Source organism: Hyperolius riggenbachi, chromosome 4 (genome assembly GCF_040937935.1).
Source record: "Hyperolius riggenbachi isolate aHypRig1 chromosome 4, aHypRig1.pri, whole genome shotgun sequence".
In the NCBI taxonomy this organism is placed as follows: Eukaryota; Metazoa; Chordata; class Amphibia; order Anura; family Hyperoliidae; genus Hyperolius; species Hyperolius riggenbachi.
Genome location: NC_090649.1, coordinates 423064752 through 423076788, shown reverse-complemented (window position 1 = coordinate 423076788; position 12037 = coordinate 423064752). Strand labels below are relative to the sequence as shown.

Sequence of the window (12037 nt, the reverse complement as noted above, 5' to 3'; positions counted from 1 at the left end):
ATTTGGGGGGCAATAAAACCTCGTTCTGCCGCAGGAATGCGGCGTTTCAGCTCTAATCATATTGCTTAAGATAAATAGCATGTAAAAAGAATTTATTTTGGCTTCAGACTCTCTTTAACAGAATCCCTACTACATCAGAAGAACGTTTGCTTTTTGCGTGTCCACGTGTCTCAGTGGTGGATCTACAGTACATCACGCTCTGCTTGTATTCCTATAATGTAATGTGTATATGGAAACAAAGCAGGTGTGTCATTAGCTCTGAAGCATTATATTGTGCATTCTAAAAGCAGGGGTGCAGCACAAAGTGCACAGTGTAAACTTATTACTTAGATTGGCTCTTAATTGTCATCTTCCAACCCCAACAAATGAGTCTTTTATGTTTAAAGGCCCTCTAAAGCAAAGATGTTAACCACTTAAGTGACTCATTTAACAGCTCCAGAAAAAAATACATACTGTGTCTCACAAAAGTGAGTACACCTCTCACATGTTTGTAAATATGTTATTTTACCTTTTCATGGGACAATACTAAAGATATGACACTTTGAGACAATGTAAAGACGTTAGTGTGCAGCTTGTATATCAGTTAACAGTGTACATTTGCTGTGTAAACCACTAAGTGAAGAATGTTAAAATTGTGCCCAAAGTGTCAATATTTTGTGTGCCTACCATTATTTTCCAGCACTGCATTAAACCTCTTGGGCATGGAGTTCACTAGAGCTTCACAGGTTGCCACTGAAACCCTCTTCCATGGTTCCATGACGGAACTCCACCCCCTCTCCAACAGCTGTCTGGGGAGTACCAGAGCTTCAAAGCACTTTGATACTCACCTTCCCAGCTGGCGCGCTCTCTCCTCTGCTCTGCTGTCCTCTCCTGGCACTCGTAGTGACCCCATGTTAAGGGTTTGTACCGGATGTGTGTGCGTGTGTGTTAACAGGTAGGCATCAGGTCTGGGGTTTGTGTGTGTGGCGGGGTAAGTGTTAGGTATTAGGAAGGGTGCTTGTGTGTGTGGGGGGTTGCGTTAGAGTAGGGTTAGGTTTAGCTATAGTAAAATATTGATAAGATTTACCAATAATTTTTAAAGCAGGATTGTCACCATAAAAATCAAATTTCAACAGCAACTGGTCTGAGTGTATTAAGTGATAAAGATGCTAATCCTGCATTCAAAACTTTCTAAACTTTTTCTGCTGTTATGATTTGCAGTTATCACACACTTAAGGAACAATGGCCCTTTACCGTCTTTCCCCGAAAATAGTACCTAGTCCAAAAATAAGACCTAGCTTATATTTCAAGCAAGCTTGAAATATAAGCCATCCCCGGAATATAAGGCCTAGTTGGCCGCCCAAAGTGCCCCATTTGCTCCCGCCCTCCCTATGCAGAGTGGCGAGCGAAGCGCAACCTATAAAGCAAACAAGAAACTCACGGGGTTCCGAGGGGCCAGCGTTAACACCTCTCTTCAGCAGCGCGCAGCTTCCTCTCTTTGACAACGGCTCTTGTCATGTGATGTACGCACGTCCCCGCTCGCCACTCTGCATAGGGAGGGCGGGAGCAAATGGGGGACTTTGGGCTTCACTCGCCACTCTGTAGAGGATGCTGGGGGCTGCCCCTGACTACACGGGGGACACATCTGACTACCGGGGGGGGGGCACATCTCACTACGATACATGGGGGACACATCTGACTACCAGGGGGGTGGCAAATCTGACTACATGGGGGGCACATTTTACAAGAGGGAGCACATACAGTAGTGTCACCCCCTCATAATTATAAGCCCTCCCTGAAAATAAGCCCTAGCACATCTTTTAGGGGGAAAATTAATGTAAGACAGTGTCTTATTTTCGGGGAAACACGGTAGTAGTCAGTGCCAAACAGTTGCATGCTGGGGGTTCTTTTATCTATAATATATTCTTCCTCTTCCATCTATTTCCCTGCCTAGCTGCTATCTGAAACATGATCACCTGCTCACTTGTGTTTACAAGCAAGGCTGAGGTGACTGAGCGATTGGAGGAGAAAAGAAAAAAAGGGCAGAAATGACATCAGGATTTAGCCCAAACTGTGGGCAAAAGACATGGTTCCCACCAGGTACAGAATTCTCATTTACTATATAAAATTCACTGAAATCAAAATCTGGACAGTACAATACATGTATTATGTAAGTAGATCAAGTATTTATCTGCTTATATATGGGTTTTTTCCCCTGGCATAGTATGGCTAATCCTACTGCTTTAATATGGAAAATAAACACTGTACATAGTATAATATAAGTAAATGTACTGATATTCTACTATTGGCACTTTCCCTGCACCAGATTTTCCCTGGACCCGTATTTCACATATGCCTTATACAAGTACTAAATAATAATTATGTACACAACTTAAAACATACAGGATATCAATAAAACATTCTACTTTTCAAAATGCTGCATCAAACACTTCACAACTAGTAGTTCGCTAGGAATGAGTATGCTTCTTATGATTAAACTCTTCCACATACCTTCTCTCCCAGGAGTGCATTCCTAAATCATTCAGAAGAAGCCTACAAAAATAAAATGGTGCCTGTGGCTCAGCTGTGGTGGGCTCTTCTTGGCATGAGACTCTGACACTGGGGTCACAGTTACATCGCTGTATGTGCTCAGCCTCACTGACACTCTGCCTAGTGATTGCCTCAGTTATCGACAACTCCTGCTCACGAGTCATCCCAAAAGGAGGTAAAGCAGGTTCATTCAGCTTCAGCTCCGAATGTTGTAGACACTCTGGACTTGTGGTGCCAAGTTTTTCCAAAAGCTCATCAAGGGCATCAATTCCTTCTCCTTCCAAAAGATCTGATTGTGTCAAGCTCTGAAACTCTTGGCCTGGATGTTTAGTTTGCAGTTTTCCTTCCTTTGAGGCAGTGGCAGGACACTCTAATGGTCCATACATGATTCCACCATCCCACGAGTATTTCCCTGAGATATCTCGGACGATTATTCGAACATCACCTGGAACCCCTGTTGAGTCCCGTCCAATAGAATTTTCTGCAGGGATTTGAAGGTAAGAAATAAGAGCACTATCGTTAAATACAAAAAGCTGCAAATTAGGACTTCGGAAAACGTCATTTGAGAGTTCAGATGCCTCCACATAAGGGTTATCCTGATTCTCATTAAGCAAGCTGTGTAAAATAGCTGGGCCTCCGCTCAAGGGATAGTGTCCCAGGTGGTTCACAAGTTGTGTCATAACCATACGAGCAGTCAGAGGGATAAGTTCCATATTTCTTCTTTTCTTCTCTGAAACATAAAAACAAATATTTTAAACGAACATTTATGACTTGCCTTCCTAAAAATACAGTAATTAAAGAATTCCTTGATGCAAGAATAACTAAGCTGAACTGCCCCATTCTGCATATTGGAGTTTTATATGGTAAGGCCAGAACCCAAAGTCTGGCCACTTTGGGATCTGGCCAGCCAACATGCAAAGTGGCCGGCTGCTGTGGCCAATGTGCAAAGAAACAGTGTTGCTCTTCTGCTTTCAAACTTTGAAAAATCTAAAATGTGTCCAAAGTTATCAGTAAAGCATGTCGCCTGTACAAATAATAGACCAGAATATTATATTTGCGTGCAGCTCAATACAACTCAGGTACCATCCAACTCCAAGACAGAGCAATAGGCAATAGTGCATAGACAATCGTTTACAGCTGTAGAGGAATACAACTGAGCAGGTAATATTGCACTTCAGAATTGCTAAGTGTGATGCGCCGATGCGGTGCTTGAAGGCCTGGAGCAAGTGCAGGGGAGTTCCTGCTAGGGGATAGGATAGCTGCAGGATGACGGGCCTGTCGGGGGAGGGCTAGATGGAATTTCCATTGAGAGATTAAGCTATCGACATTGAGCGAACAAAAACAGTATAGTCGATCGAAAGTAAATCCACAAGTACATAGGCATAAACACAAAGGTTTTGGGTGCTCGTGAAAACTACAGATTTATTCATAAATAATGTAATGAACACTTTGTCTAATAAAAAAAAAATGATATTTTTATCTTTATCAATTAGCCTGCAAACTATGAAAATATAAAGATAATAAATCTAAATCAAATCAACATTATGCATTATAACACTTTGCTTTTAAAACTGCACCAAATTTCCTTAGGTCTCTAGCAAGTAGAAATTACAGGAGGGGGGGGGGGGGGTTGCCACATGTGTTATCCAAGCTTCTCTGCAATAGCACAAAGTCAGTGTGCTATTGTAAACCAGGAAATGCAGTGGTCAAAAAAAACTTCATACCCGATATGAAAGAAACATCCCTTATCAATCAGAAGTGCTTGGCTGTGATACAGACCAATACTAGTTCTCTCCGTTATTTGACTGATGAAGCTGAACTGTACCCGCAAAACTCTTCGCAAAGTGGAGCTTCTAATAAATGTAAGTCCACCTCAATTTCCCTTTTTTAAACATTTTTATCCTATTTTGGTGCCTCTGTACAAATTTCTATACAACCAGTATCAATGGCCTCAATTCACTAAGAGTTTAGACTAGTCTACAGATGGTTTTTAGTCTACTCATGGTTTGGTGTAATGTTTTAGACCTGTTTTTAGACCTGGTCTAACAATCAGTAATACACAATTCACAAAGGCAAACAAGGAATGACCATGCCCACTTTTTCTGACAGCGATTAGACCAGCTGATTTCGTGTTGGTAAAGTAATTCTATAAGGTATTTTAGATGTGAGGATGGAACCTTTTGAATTAATTATGCAGGAGTTTCATGGTATGCAGAGGAGAGCTCATCAGAGGAGAAGGATTGCAGTCATAGCTACTTGTTTGTGAATTGCATCTTTTGATAATTTCCCCTGCTTTACCCTCCTAATTACCAAATGGTTTAGACCAAGTCTAAAAAACAGGTCTAAAGCATTTGGTGATAGTGAATTCCTCTTTGATGCAACTGACCAAACCATCAGTAGACTAAAAACCATCAGTAGACTAGTGTAAGCTGCTTAGTGAATTGAGGTCAATGTCTTCTATTAGCTAAGAAATGGCAGGAACTGCAATGGGTCTTAATGGAAGACTTGCAAGTGAAAAGACATATCTCAGATATGGAATAAGGCAAGTGAACAATCTAAGTATGAGGATAGAAAAAAAGTGCTCTCAAAAATGGCAGCAGGTGATGTACCCTGATGAGTCAAAAATGGAAATAATTGACTGTGACAGAAGGTAGGCAGTTATCAAAAATCCTGTAGAGCAGTACAATGATGAGTTTCTGTACACTAAAGTGCAGGATGGTGGAGATTGCTTTTAGGTAGGGGGCTTTGTTCCTGCATGGGGAGTTGGGGGGATTGCTCCAAATTAACAGTTTTTTCAAAACTCATAAGTACAGGCAGATCATTATCTATCATAGGGTACCATAATGTAAAGGTTTGATCGGTCCCACATGCATTCTGCAGCAAGACAAGGATCCCACATGTACAAAGTCATAGGGTACTATCGTTAGTTAAAAGAAAAATGTTGTGGCGAGACGGATTTCTCCTACAGAGCTTTGATCTTACCATTAATGAGTCTGTCCGGGAATACATGAAAAGAACAGAGGCAGCTCAATGCGACAAAACATCTGTGGACAGTCCTAGATCAGGGATGTCCACTACAGTCCTGAGGGTCACATCCATGTCAGTATTTAGGATGTGTTCTACTTGATGGACCACACCTTTCCTGATTCAGTCCCATCAATTAATTTGAGCTGTGCCAAAAATGTATGAGGACCTCATCCCATGAGGAGTGTAGATGGACATCCCTGTCTAACTCTAGATGTTTGGAACTAACTGCCTTAGTTCTTAAAATAAAAACGTGTGGCAGCAACCTCATAGTATTGATGCTATTTTAAAGGAAAACGTTTTTACACTAAATGTTGATTTCATTTATCCTTTATCTACTTACCCACTCTAAACCAATTATCCAGTGAGCCGCACAGCATTATGAATATTTGTCCTGGACCTGTACTACTGTGGACCCCCTTTGGAGGGTTGGGAGAAAGAAGATCCCAACAGTCGTAAAAACATTTCTTTATAGGTGCAAACTGGTATTTCCGGCTTTTATTTTTCAATTCACAATAAATATCCTGTAAGTGTAGGATGTAGTTGTGATGACCATAATATCTATGCTTATTCTAGTTCTTTTACTGTCTATATAGTGAAGCTATAGAATATCAATGAGAGACACAGTTTGGGATTCTCTTACAAAAGATCTGAATCACCTGTTTCCACATTAAACTAATTACAGGTATGCTTTAAAATTGGCTGTCTGCGTCTGGATGTAACGGTCCATACAAATTGTTCCAGTTAATAAAATAAGCTGTCATTGACTTAAGTAGAAACAAACAACTAGCACAACATGAAATGATTCAGACGACTGAGTAAGTGGAGCACTGTTTATCAGAAAGCATTGAAATTATTTATCAGATTAGCTATATGGTAAACTGTTATTAGTTCGGAAAACAGCACTTTAATAGCACCAGAGGTACTCTGTAACATTGTACCATTTTCATTACATTCAATTACTTTTATCAGCCCATCAGCATTCCAAATGTTTACCGTAATTACCCATAACAACCTAAAAACCATTTCTATGAATTTTGGCAGACAAGAACTTGCACTAAATTATTGTAAATGTTTTCTATATGCAGAGAGGGTTATTTTACCATGTGATGGAAAAGGGAGATAAAAGGAGAGAAGGGAAGAGACAAATGGGGAGGAAATGGGCACAGAGAAAGACGGATCAAAAACTGGACAAACAAAATCAGGCTATCATTGTTACCAAGTTGAAAAGTATTTTTTTTTGGTGGGGGACGAGAGGGGGTGGGGGGCTTAGGATGAAGCTGCCACTAATACGTCTGATAGCTCCTATACAATATAGGATAACAAACTTATTTTAGGGAGCTTAAAGGACCACTGTCGCAAAAATCTTAAAATTTGGAATACATGTAAACACATACAAATAAGAAGTATGTTTCTTCCAGAGTAAAATGAGCCATGCATTACTTTTAAAGTAAGTAGTAGATATCGGACATTACCGACAGGTTTAGGCTAGTCCATCTTTCCATAGGGGATTCTCAGCATGGCCTTTATTCTTTATAAAGACACTCCCTGAAAAAGATTTATACAAAGATACTGGCCAGCCTCCCAGCCCACCGTGCACTTTTTGGTCGTTGGACCAAGCAACTGCCATTCACTAAGTACGTTTGAAAATAAAGAAAACCCTGAGAGCCCCCCATCAGGAGATGGGCTATACCGAAATCTGCCAATTCTGTCAGATTACTACTACTTACTATAAGTGACAGCAACATACGAGAAAAGTAATTTATGGCTCATTTTACTCTGGAAGAAACGTACTTCTTATTTGTATGTGTTTACATCTATTTTACATTTTAAGATTTTCGTGACAGTGGTCCTTTAACTCAAAGTGCTAATTCTACCCGAGCCAGTTATATGGTTTACAAGACCACTGTTAGCCACAATACGGATACGTAAACAGTTACCCCTCATTGAAATAATTAGAACACTTACACCAAAATCATTTTATGTAAAAATATACTCCTGCAGTTACATACACAGAATATACAAAGATAAGAGTTATACTTCGCATTCAAATAAAAATATTGAGATATGTTGGAAAAGTATTGGTCGTCCAAATTACATTGGCAAAAATACGTAAGTACATCACCAGCCCCTCTGATCATCTTCTCTCTTTGTCTGGCTCTCTTGTTCTCATTTCATTATTTAATTAAGCAAGACCCCCCGCCGTTTATACTATGCCATGGATTTGTTCCTCCCGTTATTATATACATATGCATTTAGTCTTGTCCATCACCATAATACCATACTTTCAGTTTCTAGTAACAAACTGGAGTCGACTTCTACACAAGATCGACTTGTATTCGAGTATATACGGTAGTATATACTCGAATACAAGTCGACCTTGTGTATAAGTCGACTCCAATATTCAACCATCTTAAGCTGGAATTTTTTTATTGACTCGAGTATAAGTCTACCCAGCAAAGTAAATGGGTGCACTTGGGGCCCAGGAGGGGTTAATTACTACACTGCAAACAGTATTGCAGCCATTAACTCCTCCTTTCCCGTAAGTGCAGCGAATACCTCCTCCTGGCCCCCAAGTGCTGCAATTATTCACTCCCCTTCCTGCAGCCCAGTACCCCCCCCCCCCCCCTTTCCTTGATAATTGCTGTGGTCAGGACTTTCAGACCTGTATTTCCTTTCCTCAAGGTATCACTGACCACAGGGTAAATTGCTGCAAATAGGAATGTCTCTATTAGTACACACAATACTCAGTGTGCTCAGTGTTGCCCAGTGACTCGTGTATAAGTCGACCCCTACACTTTTATGAAGTGAATCAGAACTAAATTTCTAGACTTATACTCGAGTATAAACAGTATTTTTCATTTTCCTATCTACCAACACTTCTTTCCTATCTACCCACACTGTTGTCTTAAATATGAGCCATACAGTAATTCACCTGATAAAGCTAGAGTCCCCACACTGCCAGGGAAAAGCAGAACATTTTTTTTCACAGGCTATTTTCACACCGTTAAATAAATCAGTTGCACAGTATTTCAACAATGTTATTAAAGAGAAACTGTGACCAAAAATTGAACATCATACCAATCAGTAGCTGATACCCCCTTTCCCATGAGAAATCTATTCCTTTTCACAAACAGTTCATCAGGGGTCTTTGTATGGCTAATATTGTGGTGAAACCCCTCCCACAGTGTGATGTCAGGACCATGAGTTTTCTGTCTGTGAACCTCATTGCATTGTGGGAAATAACAGCTGTTTAGAGCAGGGTCCAACTGCAAAAAAAGCAAGCAGCATCTCCTTCCACTGACATAACTTGCCAGCAGTACAAATGTCACCATGTGGTAAATGTCAGAATGTAAATCAGGGAGAGGAAAGGTTTTACAATGGGAAAACACTGAATAAATCATTTATACATAATTATTGTAAAAATGAAGCACTTTTTTTTAAATTAAATTATTTTCACTGGAGTTCCTCTAAGACATCTTGAAAAGAGACAAATCATAATAAAGTATTTTGGATACTTCTGCCAACTTACCTTCTGCCACAGTGAGGAGATTGCTGAAATCAGAAGAGTTGTAAGAGGGTGGTGGTTCAGAATTTTTCACATTTCCTAAAGGCAAAAATGGGTCGTAGTCTATGGATGAAAGGTCAGCCAGGCTTAAAATATACTGGCTTTGTTGAGTGTAAGTGTTGGAACCACATACACAACAGTGCAGAACCTTTAAAAAAAATTATAATAGTTACAATCCAGCAATTTAAAAAAACAATATTAATGAGAAAGAACAATAAACTCTTGTTTATTTAAATCTATCAAAACAGCTATGACACACACACACGTTTATAATTATGGTGTTATGTGACCCCAGTGTCTGTGCAGACTGCCATTGTCCTTGGAGTTACTTCAGCTCCAGCTGGCACTGGCATGACCACTTCCCCTTCTCACAACCTCCTGTGTGGCATCTGAGAGTCCCCAGACAGATTTGACATTGCCAAGCTTCTTCTAATGCCCCTCCCTTACTCCCTGCGGCGTCAATGGTCTTAGCAGCATTCTTGCTGCTTAATACATTGGCATGGAGGTCATTGACTCTAACAGCCATGTCTCCTGCCAATTGGTGGTGAAGAAAGGACTGAGCAGTGCAAGCACCATAACCTCTTCCAGAACTGACAGAGGGAGGCCAAGTGCTACAATTACTTAGCAGCCTCAGTTTCAGAAGCTGATGGAGGCCAGGATAAGCCCCAGAATAAGACTTGTTTACAGGGGTCAAATAGTGTGCACGTCCACTTTCAACCCATATAAAACACCCACCTTCACCACACCTGCCCCAGTCAGTCAGTCAGGTTGTTAAGCAGGCTATCACTTGAACTGATCACAAATGATCCCCTTAGAGCAGCTTAAAGTGTACCTGAGACTAACAAAAAATTTTTTTATACATGCCTGGGGCTAACTCCAGCCTCCTTCAAGCTGCAGTCCAGTCGTGCGTGCTCCCCCTGCAGGGAGCGTTCTGCGCCAGTAGTACGGTGCAGACGCAGAACTCTCCCGGACGATGGAGCGGCTGGTCATGCGCAGTATGCCCTGACTGGTGGAATTACCAGGCCACCTAGCGGAGGATCCAGACGGCCTGGGAAGACGGTGAGGGACCAATCAGCTTGAAGGGGGGCTGGAGGAAGCCCCAGCTATGCATACAGTTTTTCTTTTAGCTAGTCTCTGGATTCCTTTAAATATAATACCTGATCATTCCTTTAGATGGAATAAAGAAAAAAAAGGGAGTTCTTGGTAACTTGATAAGGAAAATAATTTACTTCCAATGTGTACTTTCAGAAAACATTTTACTTTAAACTGATACTTAATACATTTTTTTTAGTAATAAAATGTGCAATATCATCTCATAGTTACTAAACATCATACTAAACAAAACCAGAACAGTGATGAAGAAAATGGAAGAAAGAAGAACTGAAGATGAAGCAGAAGAGGACAAAAATACAGACGAGAAAACCAGTGGAAGATCAAAAAGGGGGGTAAGGAGAGGCTGGAGGTGCAGAAAAGGTAAAGTTGGGGGGAGGAGAGAACCATCAGGAAAGAGCAGGTAGGTGGGAGCTTCTACCATTTTATTACATACTCCACTTGTAGACAAAACACAAACCAAAGTGAAAGATGTTTTAGCCATAGATTTAAAGAGTAACTGTCAGGCTGCAAAAGCTAATTTAAACCTCTATTCTCCTGTGTTAAACAGTTTAGAAGGAAGCCAAAAAGGCAATACTGAAGCTAAAAATCTCTCTTAGTTTTGATGTGTGCTGAACTGCAAGGATGTTAGACCCAAGCTCTTAAGAAGCCGAGAGCCGCATACCATACAGCAAAGCATTCTGGGGCTCTCCCCTCGGCTGCTAGTGATAAGTTACAGGGCTCGTGTTACAACAGCAGCAGCTCACAGCACTGAAAAAACTCCCGGCAGAGTACACTGCAGGAGTCCGCTATTGTTCCTAGCCACATGGCTAATTAATATTCACTGCACAGTAGTGTTTTACATTACCGATCTTTTGTGTGAGTCTAATCATCAGGAAGCAGGCAGGACATGACGACACATTTGGCTTCATAGGAGACAGACAAACATGGAACCTGCCATGAGCTGTCAGGAGCATCAATCTCTGCAAATACTATATAAAAATTCTGTGAAATCCAAACGTGGACAGTGAAATGCATATGTAATGTAAGTACAGCCAATATTTAGCTACTGATATATGTGTTTATTTTCTCTGAGACCCTATACCTAACAGCTCCTCTTTAATACTGCAAGAAAAATGCACCAATAACAGACTAAAGAAGCTGGCAGATGAGCAGCACTGATGTAGTAAGCCTTTTTATGTAAGGCAGCGGGCGTTACAAATAAGAACATCCCATATGGTTCTTTCCGACTGTCGAGAAATCCACATATTAGTGTAACAGTAGAAGACCTCTGCTTGACCCTCCAAATCAACGAGGTGCAGACTGATCCAATGGCTTTATGAAATGCTTCTGGCAAACATTACTGCGATTTACACAGAGATGAAAAGAGAACAATAAGGTTAACTATACAAGCAGATATATATTAGTATAAAATACCTACCCTGTAAATATAGTTAAGGAGGGACGGTTTGGTTGGATGGGGATCTTCAAGGGGAGATGTAGAGATTGGCTCTAGTAATGTCTGCAGCGGAAGAGCCATGCACCAGTCCAACAGGCACAGCAGCAGCGATACGATAAACTAAATAATGAAAGCAGACAAAAGATCGCACTGAATTCTGTAACATACAGGCCCTTAGAGACCACCTGAATTCAGAACTTACTCTATACTCTAAAAGATATGCAACAGTATTAATAACCTTTTCAAAAAACATTTCTTACAGCTGATACAAATCCTGCAACAAATCTGCAGTGTGTCTACTTCCTGAGTTCATGGAAGCAGACATATTGCCAACATCTTGTGCTTTCAAATGAGCTTATCTGCCGTTG

The 12037-nt window shown here is 40.7% G+C and overlaps 1 protein-coding gene across 3 annotated transcripts in view; it reads right to left on the bottom strand.

Annotated features, from left to right (window-relative positions):
• RALGAPA2 (Ral GTPase activating protein catalytic subunit alpha 2) overlaps window positions 1-12037 on the bottom strand; it is a 493961-nt gene that overhangs the window by 205700 nt on the left and 276224 nt on the right. For all 3 annotated transcript variants that reach the window (XM_068232435.1, XM_068232436.1, XM_068232437.1), the window contains 3 exons: window positions 11652-11789; window positions 9086-9269; window positions 2491-3259 (listed from right to left, as the gene is read on the bottom strand). In XM_068232435.1, coding sequence (XP_068088536.1) covers window positions 2491-3259; window positions 9086-9269; window positions 11652-11789 — 1091 coding nt within the window. The remainder of the gene's footprint in view (window positions 1-2490; window positions 3260-9085; window positions 9270-11651; window positions 11790-12037) is intronic.